Source organism: Chiloscyllium plagiosum, chromosome 34 (genome assembly GCF_004010195.1).
Source record: "Chiloscyllium plagiosum isolate BGI_BamShark_2017 chromosome 34, ASM401019v2, whole genome shotgun sequence".
Lineage (NCBI taxonomy): Eukaryota > Metazoa > Chordata > Chondrichthyes > Orectolobiformes > Hemiscylliidae > Chiloscyllium > Chiloscyllium plagiosum.
In genome coordinates, this window is record NC_057743.1 from 1,385,634 (window position 1) to 1,408,016 (window position 22,383).

The following is a 22,383-nucleotide window of genomic DNA, read 5'->3' on the forward strand; positions in this document are numbered from 1 at the left end:
GTCTTCTTGACGACTCTGCTGACCTGTTATGCAATGGATACAATGGACCTGAACATCCAGATTTCTCTGTACATCTATTTTCCACAGGGGTTTTCCATTCACTGTATAGTTTGCTCTTGAATTGGATCTTTCAACATGCATCACTTTGCATTTTCCCAGATTGAACTTCGACTGCCATTTCTCCGCCCAACTCTCCAATCTATCTATGTTCTGCTGTATTTTTTGACAATCCCCTTCACTGTCTGCAACTCTGCCAATATTAATGTAATTTGCAAACTTGCTTATCGGATGACCTATACTTTCTTCCAGATCATTTATGTATATCACAAACAGTGGTCCCAGCACGTATCCCTGTGGAACACCACAACTACACTCTGGCTCCTGTGGCACAGCCAGTTGTTTATCCATCTAGCTCATACACCCTGGACCCCATGCAATCTCACTTTCTTCATCAGCCTACCATGGGGAATCTTGTCAAATGCTTCACTATAGTCCATGTATATGACATCTACAGCCCTTCCCTCAATCAACTTTGTCACTTCCTCAAAGACTTCTATTAAGTTGGTAAGACATGACCTTCCCTACACAAAACCATGCTGCCTGTCACTGATAAGCCAATTTTTTTCCAAATGGGTGGCACGGTGGCTCAGTAGTTAGCACTACTGCCTCACAGCACCAGGGTCCCAGGTTCGATTCCAGCCTCTGGCGACTGTCTGTGTGGAGTTTGCACATTCTCACTGTGTCTGCGTGGGTTTCCTCCTGGTGCTTAGGTTTCCTCCCACAATCCAAAGATGTGCAGGTCAGGTGAATTGGCCATGCTAAATTGCCCATAGTGTTAGGTGCATTAGTCAGAGGGAAATGGGGTCTGGGTGGGTTACTCTTAGGAGGGTCCGTGTGGACTGGTTGGGCCAAAGGGCCTATTTCCACACTGTAGGGAATCTAATTTAATCTAGATCCTATGTCTCAGTATCTTCTCCTGCATCTTCCTTATCACTGATGTCAGGCTCACCGGTCTATAATTACCTGGATTGTCCTTGCTACCTTTCTTAAACAAAGGGGCATCATTAGCAATTTTCCAGTCCTCCGGGACTTCACCCATGTTCCAGGGTGTTGCAAAGGCCACAGCTATTTCCTCTCCCACTTCCCTCCATAATCTGGGATAGATTGCATCCGGACCTGGGGACTTGTCCACCTTAATGCCTTTTGGAATTCTCAACACTTCCTCCTTTATTATGCTGACTTGACCTACGGTAGTAATCAAACATCTATCCCTAACCTCAACATCCCTAACCTCTCCTCAAGGAATATCGACGCAAAGTACTCATTAAGAAACTTACCAGTTTTCTCGGAGTCCACACATAACTTCCCTCCTTTGTCCTTGAGTGGGCAAACTCTTTCTCTACTTACCCTCTTACTCCTCATGTACAAATAAAAGTCTGTGATTTTCCTTAACCCTGTTTGCTCAAGATATTTCATGACGCCTTTTGGCCCTCTTAATTCCTCGTTTCAGATTGGTCCCACTTTCCCAATATTCTTCCAAAGCTTTGTCTATTTTCAGTTGCCAGGACCCTAGCTACCTCTTAGCTAGTCTCACAATTTCACTTGTCATCCATGGTTCCCTAATCTTGCAATTTTTATCCCTCATTTTCACAGGGATGTCTGTCTTGCATTCTAATCAACCTCGCTTTAAAGGTCTCCCACAGATCAAATGTGGATTTACTCTCAAACAGCTGCTCCCAATCCACATTCCTCAGCTCCTACCAAATTTTGCTATAGTTGGCCTTCCCCAATGTAGCACTCTTCCTTCAGGACCACTCTCATCTTTGTCCATGAGTATTCTAAAATTTACAGAATTTTGATCACTATTCCCCAAGTAATCCCCAGCTGAAACTTCAACCACCTATCCGGGCTGATTCCCCAACACCAGTTCAGTATGGCCCCTTCCTGAGTTGGACTATTTACATAATCCTCTATTAAACCCCCTCCATTGTGTTCAATGGAGTTGCTCTGATTAATTATCAAAATGCCCTCATTTATACCTCTGATTCCACCTGAAATTCTTATAGTCTGATTGGCTTCAGGCTTTTCAGCATCATTAGGTTTTAAATTTGATTGACTTTGAAGGGCTGAGTGTTTGGTTTAAATCAATTGGTCAAATTGGAATTGTCAAAACAGCAACCAAAACTCAGTTATCCACTTACCAGCCAATTGTTACATGTAACTATTTTGGAACAGCCTGTATCCCAGTTGTTCTGTATACTGGCAGCATTTGCCATACTTTAAACTTAGAAAAGCATCTTCTGTCTTAAACTGACCATGCATTCTTTTGACGTTGTAATACATTTGCAAAACAAAGCTTTTCACTATCCCTAGGTACATGTGACTATAATAAATCAAATCAAATTACAAAGATGTGCAAGGTCTACAGAATGAGGATAGTGTGTGCAACCAACTGGGCCAGGCCTTGCACCCAGGGTAAGGGAGACAGGATGTTTCTGAATTATGTTTAAGAGACCAGTATGTTCTCAATTCAATGCTTAAAGAAGCAATTCTGGATATGGTGCCTGTGAATGAGGGAGCCCAATGAATTAAGAGTGTGTGGATAAACAGTTGAGTAAGAGTGATCATCATATCATTAATATTGGATTAATGAAATAACTGCTCAGCGGCTGATCCTATCACCAATTCACTTGTTATTTACATGCTCTGGATATAGATTTGCTTGCTGAGCTGGAAGGTTCATTTCCAGACGTTTTGTCACCTTACTAGGTAACATCTTCAGTGGGCCTCCGGGCGAAGCACTGTTGACAATTCCTGCTTTCTATTTATATGTTTGGGTTTCTTTGGGTTGGTGATGTCAGTACCAGCTGTGATGTCATTTCTTGTTCTTTTTCTCAGGTGGTGGTAGATGGGGTCTAACTCGATGTGTTTGTTGATAGAATTCCAGTTTGAATGCAATGCTTTTAGGAATTCTTGTGCGTGTCTCTGTTTGGCTTGTCCTAGGATGGATGTGTTGTCCCAGGCAAAGTGGTGTCCTTCCTTATCTGTATGAAAGGATACTAGTGAGAGAGGGTCATGTTGTTTTGTGGTTAGTTGATGTTCATGTATCCTGGTGGCTAGCTTTCTGCCTGTTTGTCCAATGTAGTGTTTGTTACAGTTCTTGCACGGTATTTTGTAAATGTCATTAGTTTTACTTGTCTGTATAGGGTCATTCAAGTTCATTAGCTGCTGTTTTAGTGTGTTGGTGGTTTGTGGGCTACCATGATGCCAAGGGATTTGTGTAGGCTGGCAGTCATTTCCAAGATGTCTTTGATGTAGGGGAGAGTGGGGCTTGGGTATAGGTGATTTTCCTCTGCTCTGCGTAGCTCCTCTGTTCTGCAGTGTGTTGAAATAATGTTCTGATGCAGCTTTGTTTGTGGATGTTGGGATGATTGCTTTTGTAGTTCAATATTTGGTCCGTCTGTGTTGTTCTCCTGTAGACGCTAGTTTGAAGTTCCCCATTGGCTGGTCGCTCTACTACGACATCTAGGAATGGCAGTTTGGTGTTGTTTTCCTCCTCTTTTGTGAATTTTATGCCAGCAAGGGTATTATCGATGGTCTTGAAGGTTTTCTTTAATTTGTTTCATTTAGTGATGACAAAGGTGTCATCCATGTAGCGGATCCAAAGTTTGGGTTGGATGCTTGGCAGAGCTGTTTGTTCGGATCTCTGCATTACTGCCACTGCTAAGAACCCTGATATTGGAGATCCCATGTGTGTTCCATTGGTTTGTCTGGAGGTTTTGTTGTTGAAGGTGAAGTGTGTAGTAAGGCATAGGTCCACTAGCTTGACAATACTGTTGTTGCTGATGAAGTTAGTGGTGTTTGGTGTGTATGTCTTTGGGTCTTCTAATTGTGTAGTCTAATTGGGTCAGTGTAGTCAGTGTTTGCTTGGCCAGGTTAACGTTGATTGTTGTAAACAGGACTGTTACATCAAAGCAGACCATTATTTCATCCTCTTCAATCTTAGTGTCTTTAATGGTCTTCAGGAATTCTTGGGTGGAGTGGATGGAGTGGCATGAGTCTTCTACTAAGTGTTTTAGACCTTGGTGTAGCTCCTTGACCAATCTGTAAGTTGCTGTTCCAGGTAGCGAGACTATGGGTCTGAGGGCTCCTGGTTTGTGAATTTTGAGTAATCCGTAGAAGCATGGTGTGTTGGATCCATCTGTTTTCATTTTTTAGAAGTCAACCTTATTTATTTCTCCAGATTTCTGAAGGTTTTTGAGTAGGGGTGTGATTTGGATCTCTAGCTGTGGGGTCGGGTCCAATGCCACTTATTTGTAAGTGTTGGTATCTGGAAGTAGTGCGTTCGCTTTCTCAATGTAGTCTCTTCAATTTAGAATGACTGTCAAGCGTCCTTTGTCTGCAGGTAGGATAACAATATTTTTATCTTTTTAAGGCTTTCCAGTGCTTTCCTTTGTTGTGTATTGAGTGTGTTTCTTTCCTTTTTTCTGCTTAATGTTGTTGCGACTATCAGTCTGATAGTTTGCTGGGTTTCTTCTGTGAGTTGGTTGTCTTTTAGTGTAGTTTCCAATGCTGCTAAGAAATCTTTCTTGTCCGCATCTTGGTAGTTGTAAATTTAATCCTCTTACATAATCCACTTACAGCTTTTTCAGTGTCTGTTAAGGTTCGGTCAGATAAGTTTTTTTATCCAAGTTTCTGTGTTGTCAGTGTTGTTACTTTGTGTAAGTTTGTCTAGTTTTTTTTTGCATGGCGAGTTTTTTCATTTTCTGTGTTTGTTGGTGTCCAGCATCTATGGCTTGTTGTACTGTGTCTGTTCATTCATGATCTGTTACATAAGTGAGCAAAGATTTTTGGTGCAAAATTTCCCGGTTGTATTTACAGAGTCTGTTAAGGGCATCACGAATCATTTCTCAAAGCATTCTGCAGTCGTTTTGCTCTGCTGTTCTTTTGGCTAGTGGGGTGTTCATCCTTGCCTGCAGAGTATGAGATGGACAATGTTGACTGAGTCACATTTGTACTGCCACGCATGTGGTGGGTGGCGACCTCATGTACAGTGGTAGCATCCATTACCTGCAGGCAAGAGTGCCCCGAGGCATGGTATGTTGGTGAGACCAAGTAGATGCCACACCAACGGATAAATGGACACTGCGCAACAATCGCCAGACATGAATGTTCCCTCCCAGTGGGGGAACATGTCAGTGGTCAAGGACATTCGGCATCAGCTCTTCAGGTGAGCGTTCTCCAAGGCAGGCTTCAGGACTCGCAACAATGCAGAGCGGCCGAGCAGAGGCTGATAGCCAAGTTCGGTATCCATGAAGATGGCCTCAACCAGGATCTTGGGTTCATGTCACACTTCAGGTTACCTCACTACACTCTCACACACAAGCACATGCGCATGCACACACGATCACACTCACACACTTACGCAGATCCTCTCTCATACACATGCTCTTTCTCAGACACACACACTCACTTACACACACAAATCCACTCAAAACCCTCTCACAAGCATATACTCCGTCAGAATCGTGCACACATTCTATCAAGCATGCACACAAACACACTCTCACACAGTCTCTCCCTCCCTCCCACACACATACACAACACACCCTCTCTCCCACACACATACATGAGTCTATGGGATAAATTTGCATTTGCACATTTGTGTTTGCAAATACATTCTATTTTGTTCAAAAACACACACAATCTGTAGGCAGTCAGTCAATGTGGCATTTTAGAAATTCCTACTTTACAAATAGAACTAATCTGACTCACAATTGGAATACAGGCATGCTCTAACCTCACACCTTTAATGCATTGTCTGAGCTGAGACTTCATCTTATTTTTTATAAAACCTTAATTTATCTCGGGAATGTGACTTGAAAGAAGTTCTGGGAATTACATACTAATTAATAGAAAACTGCAACCCATTCCAAGTGAATCTAGATTTGTTCAATACATCAATCAGTTGTGTGACACTTTGATCTCTTACTATAAATTCTGTGTGCTATGATTCTGCCCCACTAGCTACTTGACGAAGGAGCAGTGCTGTGAGAACCTGTACTTCCAAATAAATCTGTTGGACTAGAACCTGGTGTTGTGTAATTTTTAATTTTGTCTACCACAGTTCAACATCAGCACCCTCCACATATTTTAAAACTAGCAGAACTATGGTCACTGGTCCCAAAGTGTACCCCCACTGACACCTCAGTCACCTGTCCTGCCACATATTCCCAAAATCAGGTCGGGTTTTGCCCCTTCCCGAGTAGGATTCTTTATATACTGCTTGGGGAAACTTTCCTGAATGCACTTAACAAATTCCACCCAATCTAAGCCTGAATACTATGGCAGTCCGAGTCTGTGATCGGAAAATTAAAATCCCTGACTATGAACATCCTATTGCTGTTGTGGTTCTGTTCGCCGACCTGGGAATTTGTGTTGCAGACGTTTCGCCCCCTGTCTAGGTGACATCCTCAATGCTTGGGAGCCTCCTGTGAAGTGCTTCTGTGATGTTTCCTCCTGCATTTATAGTGGTATGAATACCACTATAAATGCTGGAGGAAACATCACAGAAGCGCTTCACAGGAGGCTCCCAAGCACTGAGGATGTCACCTAGACAGGGGGCGAAACGTCTGCAACACAAATTCCCAGCTCGGCGAACAGAACCACAACAACGAGCACCCGAGCTACAAATCTTCACCCAAACTTTGAACACCCTATTGCTCTTGCCACTCTTCTAATCTCCCTGCATATTTGTTCTTCTAATTCCCATCGACTATTTGGGGGCCTATAGTAAATCCCAGTTACGTCACCATCCCTGTCTTATTTCTTAGCTTCACCCACAAAGTCTCACTGGATGATCCCTCAGTTATTTAATCTCTGATTACTGCTATGATACTTGCCTTAATCAAGAAATGTAACACACCCTTCCCTCTTTCCTCCATTTCTGACCCACATAAAGCACCTGTACCCTGCCACATTAAGCTGCCAGTCCTGTCCCTTCCTGAGTCATTTTTCTGTAATGGTGATTATATACCAATCCCACATACCTATCCAGGCCCTGAATTCATCGGCCTTACCTGTCAGTCCTTTTGCATTGAAATAGATGCAGTTTACTCCAACAGACCTCCCCTATCCCTGTCATGTTCCAGCCTGACCTGTCTCTTCAACTTCCTATTTCTGATTACTGTATCCCCTTCCAGCCTTGCACTTCCTTCCCTTCTGTTAAGAATCCCACACCCACCAATTTAGTTTAAACCCTCCCTTGTACAACTAGTAAATCTGCCCACTCCAGTTCCTCTTAAGCAGGTCACTTCTGCCCCACAGAGGATCCCAATAATCTAAGAATCTGAATTCCTGCCCCCTGCATGAATTCTTTAGCCATGCAGACATGTCACAGACAAGTTGAGTGAGTGAGCAAATATATGGTAGTTGGGAAAAAGCTTCTGACTATCCAACCTATCTATGACTCTCAGTCAAGGCATGGAGTACAAGGCTGTAGCTAAGATGGTGCTGTAAGTGGCAATGTATAAACTTTTCACTGTATTCATTTAAGTACATGTGACAATAAAGCTAATTCAGTTCAATTCAATTCAAATGTGAGGAATTGTGCAAGGCAGCTCTGGGCTGGCACTGCTTGTCCAGGCTTTTAAAGATGCCTCTGATGAACTGAATACAGTTGTTTCTGGGATATCTGTTGAGTGGCCAATTCATCTGGGAACAGTGTGTGGTAAATTTGGACTGAAATAGGTCATGAGTGACACCATTGGGATGTGGTAAGTAAATAATGGTAAGATACAGCAAAACAACTTGCTAGGTGTCATGGCAAAAAATGCTGCAAAAACGTCAAATGGACACAGAGTTAGCCAAAACACCAAAGATTCATTCTACCATCTTTCCTGATTTACTTCTAATTCCAGACATTCTATCGGAAATCTGCCCAAATACATTGCCAGGCTCTATCTGATTGTCCAATACAGAGGAGGCTCCACACTGTCAACACCCAGCATCAGTCAGCATTATTGCTACTTTTAGCTTTGAGCTGTTAAAATATTTTCTACAACATTATTGCAAATTAGAGAAGAATAATCCGATATATACTGCTGTTAGTTTGTGTTTTGAGGAAGTGTTGGGTTGAACATTCTTTTGATTCTTAAAGACAAACTTAAATTGACCTATCTGCTTCAGAAAGAACTGAGACAGGTTGGGAAGGAAAGATGATTTCTACTTGGCTTGGTTTCTGTGTCACTATGCTTTTAGCAGTAACTTATTTTAAGGTGTGAAGTTTTGTTTGCTTGGGATAAGGTGAAGATTACAATGTTTTTTGTAGAATGAGCAAGATAAACCTCCCCCCTCACCTCCCTCCAAGGCCCCAAAGGAAACTTCCATATCCGCCATACATTCACCTGCACCTCCACACACATCATCTATTGCATCCTCTGCACCCGATGTGGTCTCCTCTATATTGGGGAGACAGGCCGCCTACTTGCAGAGCGTTTCAGAGAACACCTCTGGGACACCCGGACCAACCAACCCAACCACCCTGTGGCTCAACACTTCAACTCCCCCTCCCACTCCACCAAGGATATGCAGGTCTTTGGACTCCGCCATCGCCAGACCACAACAACACGACGGTTGGAGGAAGAGCACCTCATCTTCCGCCTAGGAACCCTCCAACCACAACCTCCTCCCTACCTTTTATCTTAGCCTGCTGGACAAACTTTCCTCATTCCTGAAGAAGGGCTTATGCCCGAAACGTCGATTCTCCTGTTCCCTGGATGCTGCCTGACCTGCTGCGCTTTTCCAGCAACACATTTTCAGCTCTGATCTCCAGCATCTGCAGACCTCACTTTCTCCTCAAAGATGTGGCTGCTCCTGATTCTGAATTCTCCTTGTTGCTCTAATCCACAAGTAAAGAGCAAGTCTCCAGCTGTCTTTTAAAAACTGAATCACTGTGAAGATTGTGATTTGTTTTTAACATCTGCCTTCATCTTTCCAGCTGTTTATCAATTTAAACAATGGTACTGTGACTAACAGCTAAATTGAAGCAAGAGCTTGACAGCCATTGCTTGAACTGTCTTTGTGATGATTCAGTTCCTTCATGTTGTCGGACTCAAAAACATACCCAGGTCTATCCACGTGATCTGATAACAGCTTCAACAAAAAGGTGCTCACAGTAAATAAAAATGTTAATACCCAGACTAACTTTCACCAGTACAAAGAAGCTCATTTAATTTAAAAATGTCTTTTCATGACTGGAGTCCTGTGGCCAGTGGAGTGCCACAAGGATTGGTACTGGTTCCACTACCTTTTGTCATTTATATAAATGATGCGAGCATAAGAGGTACAGTTAATAAGTTTGCAGATGACACCAAAATTGGAGGTGTAGTGGACAGCGAAGAGGGTTACCTCAGATTACAACGGGATCTTGATTAAATGGGCCAATGGGCTGAGGAGTGGCAGATGGAGTTTAATTTAGATAAATGCGAGTTGCTGCATTTCAGAAAAGCAAATCTTAGCAGGACTTATACACTTAATGGTAAGGTCCTAGGGAGTGTTGCTGAACAAAGAGACCTTGGAGTGCAGGTTCATAGCTCCTTTAAAGTACAGTCACAGGTAGACAGGATAGTGAAGAAGGTGTTTGGTATGCTTTCCTTTATTGGTCAGAGTATTGAGTACAGGAGTTGGGGGATCATGTTGCAGTTGTACAGGACATTGGTTCAGTCACTGTTGGAATATTGCGCGCAATTCTGGTCTCCTTCCTATTGGAAGGATGTTGTAAAACTTGAAAGGGTTCAGAAAAGATTTACAAGGATGTTGCCAGGGTTGGAGGATTTGAGCTATTGGGAGAGGTTGAATAGGCTGGTGCTGTTTTCCCTGGAGGCTGAGGGGTGACCTTAAAATTATGAGGGGTATGGATAGACAAAGTCTTTTCCCTGGGAAGAGGGAGTCCAGAACCAGAGCGCAAAGGTTTAGGGTGAGAGGGGAAAGATATAAAAGGAACCTAAGGGGAAACTTGTTCACGCAGAGGGTAGTATCTGAATGACTTGAGGTTTAGCATAGAAAGTGGGAGACTGACCAGAAGTATATCGGAATATTCAAAAGCAACAGTTAAAAAAGGCACAGGTGAGGGCTTCAGCAACAGATGAGTTGAGGCAGGGGCAGACTCAGGACTACAAAGTGGTTAGCGCAAGCCAGCCAGTTAATGTCCTCCTGGAAATTGTCAGTGAGATGAACTGTGATATCTGAGCCATTTGTATATCATATCCTATCAATCAATTCACCGAGAGAGAATGAAAAAGGGATAGTCCCAGAAAGCCCGCAGAATCATAGAATCCCTACATTGTGGAAGCAGGCCATTTGGCCCATCAAGTCCACCCCCACCCCTACCCTATCCTTATAATTTACTGACACCCATCGTCCACCTAGTCTGCATAACTCTGGACATGACTTGGAGATGCCGGTGTTGGACTGGGGTGTACAAGGTTAAAAATCACACAACACCAGGTTAAGGTCCAACAGGTTTAATTGGAAGCGCTAGCTTTCAGAGCACTGCTCCTCATCAGGTTGTTGATGAACCATTGTTGAAGGAGCAGTGCTCCAAAACCCAGACTCTGACTGCACTGCAAAAATAGGCATGTGTAAAATAATCTCTGGAACCTGATGGATCTCACCAAGTTGTATGTGGAGTCAACAGCACAGGGAGGGGTATAATGCATTACGTAACACACTTTAGTGCAACAGCTAACAAGAGCACCATGATGCTATTGGCATGGCACCAGTAACTCATTACTTGCTCATCACTGCAATAATTTGGAATGCAATACATTGTACAGTAAAATGCAAAGCTGAGTTTCAGGTTTAGTATTTACAGGTTAGTATTCCGATGCTGTGAGTGAATAACCTTCTTACATACCAGGAAACTATTGTTGTCATGAATTGAACAAAACAATGTAATATCTTGTTTATGTTCAGCTCCTGTAACAATACAATTATACAAATTCTGTGATCTCAAATATAACTAAGATTCTTTCAAAATTTGGCTGCTTTTGTAAGGTCCAATACCAGCATTAATTATCACGGAGTAGAAAACAGGCGCACACGGTAATCAAATTAAAAACATTTCGATCAGCTGATCAAACCCAACACTTCACAAATGTATCAACAAAACAAAAAAAAAGTTTTCTAAAAGAACAAACATTTCTTGTGGCTTTTTTGGAACTGTTGATTGAAAGTCAAAACAGCACTTATGTTCCTTCTTATAGTTTGCAATTCAAGTAAATATTAACAGATAATAATCACATAAATTAGCAGTTTAAACCACCTCTTAGACTACTGCAAATCAAAAGTCTGCTCTGTCATTGGTGTTTCATGCATTTCAGAACACTTTAAAAAGCAATCATGACTGAGCCCGGAAGTGTCAACATTCAGATCAAACCTTAATGATGGGGGGAAAGAAACCATGAGAGTAATAGCCAAGTGGTATGGGCATAGATTTGGACAGGAAACAGCAATCATTGAAAAATTTACTGAGGAAAGGTCAGCAAGACATATTCCAAAATGTCAAGTTCCATGATGGATAAAAGAAATATTATTTTCTCCCTGGGCTGTACTGTTTTCTTTGGAATAATCAGAGGACTTCATATTGGCATCATACTATTTGAATTGCCATTTGTATTTTTAACTCAGGTAAAGCAGCAATCTCCAAACATCAGAAAATTGCAACTAGTGAACTGCAATCAGGGTTAAAACCCTTCTGATCTTCTTATGTGACTAATAAGGCTTCTCACTGAGTATTTGATGGATGAATAAGTGAACACACTCTTACCTTGGCACACAGTGCCATTCTCCACAGACTCGTAGCCAGCTTTACACATGCAGCGGCCAATTGGGACCATCCACTCGCCGTCTCCGTTACAGTACAATTTGATGGGCACATCCACTTCCTCAGCATTCGGAATACAGGTCCCACGGGCCACTACCAGGGATGTGCTTTCTGCTCCCGATAGGGTCTTCTGGAAAATTGCCCCATTTTTGATCACCAGTGGGCACATTCGGTAGAAGACCCTGACTGCAATCAGGGACATGCATCCTCCATAATCCTGAAACGCCAAGTAAAAGCCATTCTTTGACACTGGTCCAAAACTACGGACCTCCGTGTTGATTTTCATCACCCTCCCTCCCAGATCCACCTGGGAAAAACTTTCATCTGCTGCAATCGTATCAACTTTTATCCAGGGATTTTCCATCCAGTATGGAGTTATCTTGGTTGCTGAATCTGTATTAGATTCATAATAATAGAGATTAAATGTCTCTTTACAAGAGCCAGGAACATTGGGAATGCTGCTACAATCCCGTACAGAAAACTTCATTTCCACATGAATACGCTTAGCCCCTTTTCGCTTGATATATTTGGTGCGCAACCAATTGTTCTGACTGGCTTCAAACACATTGCAGACTTGGTACGTCCTTATTGTGTTCATAGACTCATCGTATCCACTGACTTCCTCCCACTGTAACAGAAAGGGTAAATGAGTGAGAATCACCGACACTGGTAACAGTAGTGCAATGTAATCCAATGATTATTTCACAACAAAAGACTCTTGTGTTGATCAGACTGCAGCCACACAATTGTGAAATATCTTTCATGCAGTTTGTTCTCTTGGGATTACAACCTCCTTTACCAAATGAGCCCAGTTACAAAGTGATGAGATATTCCCATTGTTAACTGTGTTGAAGTGATCATGTTCAGCTGTCTCAGCAGAGCTTTCAACACGTTGTTATACACTGGCGCAGGAGCATTATGTCAAGTTGTGGGTCACGCGCAATGGGATGTGGAGGGTATTGTAAAACCCCATTCCCTGCTTCTCTTCTACCACTGCCTCTATCTATATGCCAAGGTCCCTGGAAAGGGAGCATGCAATGTTGACTGCCTTAAAGATTCTGCAACCAGTGGACATTTCAACTACTCGAATACATTATAAAACATAAGGCAATAAGACAAAGGAGCAGAATTGGACCATTCATGCCATCAGGTTTGCTCTGCCATTTGATTATGGCTGATATATTTCTCAATTCTGTTATTCTACTCTTCTGTAATCTTTGATTCCATTATTAATCAAGAATATATCTATCTCTGCCTGGGCAATGAATTCGACAGATCCCCCATCCTCCAGCTGAAGAAATACCTCCTCTTCTCAGTTCTAAAAGGTTGTCCTTTCAATCTGAGGCTGTGTCCTCACCTCCTAGTCTCTCCTACTAGTGGAAACATCTTCTCCATGCCCACTCTATACATGCCTCTCAGTATTATGGAAATTTCAATGAGATGACCCACTCATCCTTCTAAACTGCATCGACTAAAGATCCAAAGTCTGTGTAAAGGACATTGGTTAGGCCACTGTTGGAATATTGCGTGCAATTCTGGTCTCCTTCCTATTGGAAAGATGTTGTGAAACTTGAAAGGGTTCAGAAAAGATTTACAAGAATGTTGCCAGGGTTGGAGGATTTGAGCTATAGGGAGACGCTGAACAGGCTGGGGTTGTTTTCCCTGGAGCGTCGGAGGCTGAGGGGTGACCTTATAGAGGTTTACAAAATTATGAGGGGCATGGATAGGATAAATATACAAAGTCTTTTCCTGGGGTGGGGGAGTCCAGAACTAGAGGGCATAGGTTTAGGGTGAGAGGGGAAAGATATAAAAGAGACCTAAGGGGCAATGTTTTCACGCAGAAGAGGATACGTGTATGGAATGAGCTGCCAGAGGAAGTCGTGGAGGCTGGTACAATTGCAACATCTAAGAGGCATTTGAATAGGTATACGAATAGGAAGGTTTGGAGGGATATGGGCCGGGTGCTGGCAGGTGGGACTAGATTGTGTTGGGATATCTGGTCGGCATGGACGGGTTGGACCAAAGGGTCTGTTTCCATGCTGTACATCTCTGTGACTCTATATGACAAGCCCTTTACTCCCAAGATCATTTTTGTGAAGTTCCTCTGGAGCCATTCCAAAGCAGAACATTCTTCCCTAGTTATGGGGCTCACAATATTCTAAATGCAGTCTGACCAGAACCTTATACAGCCTCAGCAGTACATGCCTGCACTTGTATTCTAACCCACTCAAAATAAGTGCTAACATTACATTTGCTTTCCTAACTGCCAACTGAATGTGCAACTAATTTTTCAAGAATCCCAAATTAGGACTTGCAACTCCCTTTGTGCTTCAGGTTTGCAAAGCCTTTCCCCATAACCTTATAATTTCCCACATTGTATTCCATATGTTCCTTTTCCCAAGTCCTTCTGCAGCCTCCTTGCTTCTTCAGCACTATCTTCACCTCCAGCTAACTTTGTATCAACTGCAAAATTAACAATAATGCCCTTAGTTACTTTGTTCAGATTGTTAATGTATAGCACGTATAGTTGCGATCCTAACATTGACCCCTATAGAGCAACACTAGTCCTGAAAAAGACTATTTATCCATGCATACCAATACTTTGCTCTTATCTTATTTAGTGGCCTCTTATGCTGCATTTTATCAAAGACTTTTTGAAAATCCAAGTAGTTTGCTATACTGACTCTCGCTTTGTTTAATTTGCTCATTACTCCTTCGAAGAATTGTAATAGATTTGTCAGGCTTGATCTCCCCTTGATGAAGCCATGCTGACTCAGCTCCATTTTACAATGCATTTCCAAGTATTCTGCAATGGGTGTCTTTGAAAATAAAAGCATGTTCCTAAATAAATTTTTGGCCCAGTTCTTCCTGTCCATCTAATTTGTAACAACCATCATGAGCAAGAAAAATGATGTGGAGAGCAAAATAACCAATTATGATCGCTGACTCAGCAAAGAGTTTAGCATTTGTAATGACACAGTTTATAAAGATTTCATTGATTAAACTCCAATGGAAAGGGAAAGTAATATTTTCAAGGATACTGCTAAAGATCATAAACATTTTAATGAAACTTTAGTGGGATAAGGCAAGGGACAAATGCAGCATCGTCACACATAGAGTTGTTGAGTTGAAAGTGAATGTACAGTGTGTGTATATTACTCTTTCTGCCCGTAAAGGACAAGGACCTGTATTTTAATATACGTAGCTTCCAGTATACACAAATGTGCCATACCGCAGGTCAGACTGACAATCTTGAATTGGTCAGCAGCTCCACACATTCAGGAATATCCAACAAATATCCATACCTATCACCTTGATGTCAATAGTGGGAAACTGATTGAAGCAATAATATGTGATAAGTTTATACGAGACAGTCAACATGGCTTTGTCAAGGGCAGGTCACGTCTGACAAAGTTAATTAGTTTTTGATGAGTGTTCACAGGCAGAGGATGAGGGTAGTGCTGTGGATGTTGTGATTTGGACTTTCAGAAAGTATTTGATAAGGTTGGTAAGGAAATTACAAATATTTGGGATTGATGGGTCCTTGGCAGCATGCATGACAAGCTGGATGAAAGATAGGAAACAGAGGGTAAGTGTAGATAGGTACTTCTCAGACTGGAGATGAGTTGAAAGTGGTGCTTCCTGGGTGTCTGTGTTGGGACCATTGCTTTTTCTATCATTGCTATCACTTTCTATGATTGCTGTCATTGCATGATAGTGACCATCGCATGCAAGCGTAAGGCGAGGCAAGTAGTGCAGGAGTCCCCCTAGGTCCATCCTAATAGCCAACTGGTACTCTGTGTTCTTGAGACGGTGATAATGCCTCAGGGAATTGCAGCCAAAGCGAAACCCTCAGCACATTAGGTCCTTCAGCTGTACAGAGCTGAGAGATAAAAGGTGGTTAGGACTGTAGTGATAGGGGAACAGAGAGGCACTTCTGCAGCTGCTCTAGTGACAATGGGATAGTGTAATGCCTCCCTGTGCAAGGGTCCTTCAGGTTACTGAGTGGCTGTAGGGAATTTAGTTGGCGGGGTGGGAGAAAGCGGGGCGGGGGAGGGAGTGGAGCAGTGGAGAGGGAACTAGTTCACGTTGGTCATGATACGCTGTTGTACCAATGACATAGGTAGGAAGAGGAATTAAGTCCTGAAGTATGAATTTAGAGAGTTAGCAGCCAAATTGAAAGTACTACCTTTGACAAGTGGTAGGGAGGCTAGGAATTGGCAGATTTAGCAGTTTAATACTTGGCTGAAAGAGTGGAGTAGGAGGGAGTGCTTTAGATTTCTGAATAACTGAGAACGTTTCTGGGAAGGTGGACCTATTCAAGAGGAATGGTCTTCACCCAAACAATATTCTTACTGGTGATTTTGCTCGCACAGTTGTGTGGATTTTAAACTACTTTGGCAGGGGGGTGGGAACCTAAGGGAGGTTCTGAGTTAGATTAGATTCCCTACAGTATTGAAACAGGCCTTTCTGCCACACCGACCTTCCGAAGAGAAACCCACCCAGAACCATTTCCCTCTGACTAATGCACCTAACAGTCTCTTTTCCTCACTGACCATGTGGTCCCTGCCTTTATTCTCTTCCTCCTTTTTAAAGTGCCATTGGGGTAATGTATTAGCATGGTTAACTAACAGAAAGCAAGGACTGGGGATAAATAATGGATTCCAGGTAATCCAAGGTTGAGGAGGGGAAAATTTGTGGTTGTAGGAGCTGATCCTTTTTTAAGGTATTTTAGGTGTTGGAGGTGATTTCCTTGAATTCCAGGAGCAGCAATTACTGTTTTATAAGTTGTTGCATTGTTTTGGAACTCTAGAGGGAGAAAAGATCAAAACAATGAGGAAAAGAGAGAGATATAAACCTACACGGCTGTCTGACACAGCAGTGAATCTGAACAGCTACTGCTTTTGCTGTTTCAGTTCAAGTATATCTGGACATCGGAGTACATCTAAGAAAACGTATCTAACAGTGAAATTCGCAACAGGTACAGGAGCAGATAAGTGCATGGCTTTTAGGTGCAACCTTGCTGTCTCTTTTTAATAGTGAGGAGAGTGGGTTCTTTTTGGTTATATGTTTTATTGAGATCTGTCTCTTGATGAAAATTTAAAAATATATAACATAGGACTAAATTAGACTGGATGAGTGTTTTTTAGAGCAGTAAGACAGTGCTGTTTTCTGCAGATTGTTAATGCGAGAAGATGACCTTTAGTTGAGTGATGTGCTCTTCCTGTTGAATGTGGGAGTTTAGGGAGAGTTTCCATGTTACTGATGAGTACGTCTGCAGTAAGTGTGTTTGGTTGCGAATCCTATTGAATTGCATGGAGAGGCAGTTAGAGGCAATGAGGAATTTATAGGAGCTGGGGGGTGTGATGGATGACAGTTATAGGAAGGGAGAAAAGCTGCAGATACAGTCAGGTAGATGGGTTACTGCCAGGATAGGTGGGTGGGGCGGGGGCAGGTAATGAAGGAATCTCCTTTAGCTATCCCCATCTCAAACATGTATCTTGTTTTAGAAAATGCAAAGGGTGATGGATTCTCAGAGGAATGTAGCATGAATAGCCAAGTTTCTGGTAGTGAGACTGGCTGTAATATAACAAGGGGTACGTCAGGTTCCAAGCAATCGAATGTGAGAAGAGACTCTCTAGTCAGGGGCACAGACAGACGTTTCTACAGCCAAGACTGAGAAATAAAAATGGTGTGTTGCCTACCTGGTACCAGGATTAAGAATATCTCACAGAGAACGCAGAATATTCTTAAAGGGGAGTGGGACGAGCAGGAGGTCATTGTACACATTGGAACTAATGACATCAGAAGGAAAAACGATGATATTCTGAAGGGAGAAAATGGCAAGTTAAGTTGGAATTTAAAAAGGAGGTCCTCAAAGATAGTAATATCTGGATTACTCCCGATGTTACAAGCTAGTGAGGGTAGGAATAGATGAATGCGTGGCTGATGAGCTGGTACAGGGGAGAAGGGTTCATATTTTTGGATCATTGGAATCTCTTCTGGGGTACAAGTGGCCTATATAAGAAGGATGGATTGCACCTGAATTGGAAGGGGACAAATGTTCTGGCAGAGAGACTTGGTGGAGCTGCTCAGGAGGATTTAAACTAGTAAGGTAGGACCCAGGGAGATAGTGAGGAATGAATCAGTCTGAGACAGGTATAGTTGGGAAAAGGAGCAAGTCAAACAGTCAGGGCTAGCAGGAACAAAGCAGAAAATGAGGTAAACTGCATTTACTTCAATGGAGGAAGTCTAACAGGAAAGGCAGATGAACTCAGGGCATGGATAGGAACATAGGTCTGGGATATCATAGTAATTACAGAGATGTGGTTCAGGGATGGACAGAACTGGCAGCTTAATGTTCCAGGATACAAATGCTACAGGAAGAATAAAAGTTTGGGCAAGAGAGGAGGGGGAGTGGCGTTTTTAATAAGGGATAGCATTACTGCTGTACTGAGGGAGAATATTTCTGGGAATACATTCAGGGAAGTTATTTGGGTGGAACTGAGAAACAAGAAGGGATGATCACCTCACTGGGATTGTACTATAGACTACCGAATAACACCGAGAAAAAACTTTGTAAGGAGATCTCAGTTATCTATAAGAATAATACGGTGGTAATGGTAGGGAATTTTAACTTTCCAAACATAGACTGGGCTGCCATAGTGTTAAGGATTTCGATGCAGAGGAATTTGTTAAGCATGTACAAGAAAATTTCCTGACTGAATAAGTGGATGTACCCACTAAAGAAGGTGCAAAACCTGACCTACTCGTGGGAAATGTGACTGAGGTGTCAGTAGGGGAACACTTTGGGGCCAGTGAACATAATCCTATTAATTTTAAAATAGTGATGGAAAAGGATAGACTGGATCTAAAAGTTGAAGTTCTAAATTGGATGAAGGCTAATTTTTATGGTATTAGACAAGAACTTGTCTCAGTGCTGCTTCACTGCTGTCTCACAGCACCAGGGACCCAGGTTAAATTCCTGATTCGGGCAGCTGTCTGTGTGGAGTTTGCACATTCTCCCTGTGTCTGTGTGGGTTTCCTCCGGGTCCTCCGGTTTCCTCCCACAGTCCAAAGATGTGCAGGTTAGGTGAATTGGCCATGCTAAATTGCCCATGATGTTAGGTGCATTAGTCAGGGGTGAATGTAGGGGAATGGGTCTGGGTGGGTTGCTCTTCGGAGGGTCAGTGTGGACTTGTTGGGCCGAAGGGCCTGTTTTCACACTGTTGGGAATCTAAAAGAAACTTTCAAAAGCTGAGTGGGGGCAGATGTTCGCAGGTAAAGGAACGGTTGGAAAAAGGGAAGCCTTCAAAAATTAGATAACGAGAGGCCAGAGACAGTATATTTAAAATAGGCTGAAAGGAAAGGCTGGTAGGTGTAAGGAATGCTGGATGACTAGAGAAATTGAGGGTTTGGTAAAGAAAAAGAAGGAAGCATATTTAGGTATAGATAGCAGAGATCAAGTGAATCCTTAAAGGAGTAAAAAGGCATTAGGAGTATATTCAAGAGGAAAATCAGGAGGGCAAAAAGGGGACATGAGATTAGGGTTATGTCAAATAGGGTTAAGGAGAATCCAAAGGGATTTTATTAGTACATTGAGGACAAAAGGGTAACTACAGAGAGAATAGGATCCCTCAAAGATCATCGACATTTTTGGCCGGAACCCTTCTGATGAAGGGTTTTTGCCCGAAAGGTCAATTTTCCTGCCCCTCGGATGCTGCCTGACCTGCTGTGCTTGTCCAGCTACACATTCTCAAGCTCTGATCTCCAGCATCTGCAGACCTCACTATCTCCCTCAAAGATCAGCAAGGCAGCCTATTTATGGAACCGCAGGAGATGGGGGAGATACTAAATGAGTGTTTTGCATCAGTGTTTACTGTGGAGAAGGACACGGAAGATATAGAATGTAGGGAAATAGATTGTGAAATCTTGAAAATTGTCCATTTTACAGAGAAGGAAGTGCTGGATGTCTTAAAATGCATAAAGTTGGATAAATCCCCTGATGAGGGGTACCCTAGAACTCTGTGGGTGCAAAGGACGTGATTGCTACGCCCCTTGCTGAAATCATCGATAGTCACAGGTGAGGTGCTGGAAGATTGGAGGTTGGCTAACATGGTGCCACTATTTAAGAAAGGTGGTAAGGACAAGCCAGGGAACTATGGACCAGTGAGCTTGACTGGTGGTAGGCAGGGAATCCTGAGGGACAGGATTTGCATGCATTTGGATAGGCAAGGCATGATCAAGGATAGTCCACATGGCTTTGTGTGTGGGAAATCATGTCTCATTAACGTGATTGAGTTTTTTTGAAGAAGTAACAAAGAGGATTGATGAGGGTGTGATCTGTATGGACTTCAGTAAAGTGTTTGACAAGGTTCCCCATGGGAGACTGGCTAACAAGGTTAGATCACATGAAATACAGGGTGCAAAGATAAAAGACAAAGGGTGGTGGTGGAGGGTTGTTTTTCAGACTGGAAGGCTGAGACCAGGGGTGTACCAAAAGGATCGGTGCTGGGTTCACTGATTTTTGTCATTTATGTAAATGATTTGGATGTAGACATAAGAGGTATAATTAGCAAATTTTCAGATGACACCAAAATTGGAGGTGTAGTGGACAGCGAAAAAGGTTATGCCAGAGTACAATAGTATCTTGATCCGAATGTCCAATGGGCCAAGGATTGGCAGATGGAGTTTAATTAGATAAATGTGAGGTGCTGCATTTTGGAAAGGCAAATCTGGGCAGGACTTCTGTACAGAATGTTAAGTTCCTGGGGAGTGTTGCTGAACACAGAGATCTTGGAATGCAGGTTCATAGTTCCTTGAAAGTGGACTCTCAGGTAGCTAGAGTAGTGATGAAGGTGTTTAGTATGCTTTCCTTTATTGGACAGAGAATTGAGGGTAGGAGTTGGAAGGTCATGTTGTGATTGTACAGGACATTGTTTAAGGCACATTTGGAATATTGTATGCAATTCCGCTGTTCCTCTTACAGGAAGAAGGTTGTGAAACTTGAAAGGGTTCAGAAAAGATTTACAAGGATGTTGCCAGGGTTGAAGGGTTTGAACTATAGAGAGAGGCTGAATAAGCTGGGGATGTTTTACCTGGAGCGTCGGAGGCTGAGGGGTGACCATAAAGAAGTTTACAAAGTCATGAGGGGCATGGATAGGGTAAAGAGACAAGGTATTTTCTCTGGGATGGGAGAGTCCAGAACTGGAGGACATAGATTTAGGGTGAGGGGGAAAGATTTAAAAGGAACCTAAGGGGAAACGTTTTCTTGCAAAGGGTGGTGCATGTATGAAATGAGCTGCCAGAGGAAGTGGTGGAGACTGGTACAATTGTAACATTTAAAAGGCATCTGGATAGGTATATGAATGGGAAGGGTTTAGAGGGATATGGTCCAAGTGCTGACAAATGGGGCTAGATTAATTTAGGATATCTGGTTGGCATGGACAGGTTGCCATGAAGGGTCTGTTTCTGTGCTATACATCTCTATGACTCTATGACTGGAATTGGGTGATTTTCTGGTTGGTGATCAGCGGCTCGTGGTGTGCCTCAGGATCAGTGGGGAATGTAATTGTTTATAATTTACATCGATAATTTCAAGTTGGGGACCAAGTACAGTGTGTCCAAGTTTGCTGATGACACTAAAATGAGTGGTAGAGCAAAGTGTGCAGAGGTCACTGAAAGTCTGCAGAGCAATATAGTTGGGTTATGTGAGTGGGCAAGAGTTTGGCAGATGGAGTACAATGTTGGTAAATGTGAGGTTATCCAGTTTGGTATGAAAAACAACAAAATGAATTATTATTTATAAGGTGAAAAATTACAGTATGCTGCTCTGCATAGGGACCTGAGTATCCTTGTACATGAATCATAAAAAGTTGCTTTGCAGATGCAGCAGGTAAATAAGAAGGCAAACGTAATATTGTCCTTCATTGCTCGAGGGATGGAGTTTAAAAAGGGGGAAGCTATGCTGCAGCGAGTGCTGGTGAGGCCACACCTGAAGTACCACATATAGTTGTGGTGTTTTTACTTGAGAAAGGATATATGGGCATTTGAAGGGTGCAGAAGAAGTTCAGTAGGTTGATTCCGGAGTTGAGAGGGTAGGCTTATGAGAACAGATGGAGCAGACTGGGACAATACTCATTGGAATTTAGAAGAATGAGGGGGAATCTTATAGAAACATATAAATTTATGAAGTGAAAAGATAAGGTAGAAACCAGGAGGTTGTTGCATGGCAGGTGAAACTACAACTAGAGGGCGTAGCCTCAAAATAACACGTAGCAGATTTAGGACTGAGTTGAGGAAGACCTTCTTCACATTAATGACTGTGAATTTGTGGAATTCTCTACCCAGTGAAATGGTTGAGGCTACCTCATTGAATGTTTTTAAGGCAAAGATACATTAATTTTTGAATAGTAAAGGAAATAAGGGTTTCGGTGAGTGGGCAGGTGAGTGGAGTTGAGGGCATGAAAAGATCAGCTATGTTCGTATAGAATGGTGGA

The 22,383-nt window shown here is 42.6% G+C and overlaps 1 protein-coding gene across 1 annotated transcript in view; it reads right to left on the bottom strand.

Annotated features, from left to right (window-relative positions):
* The window catches only part of LOC122540083 (ephrin type-B receptor 2-like), a 768,846-nt gene that overhangs the window by 362,338 nt on the left and 384,125 nt on the right, over positions 1–22,383 (bottom strand). The window contains exon 3 of the mRNA XM_043675394.1: positions 11,828–12,512. Within this exon, the coding sequence (XP_043531329.1) occupies positions 11,828–12,512 (685 nt within the window). The remainder of the gene's footprint in view (positions 1–11,827; positions 12,513–22,383) is intronic.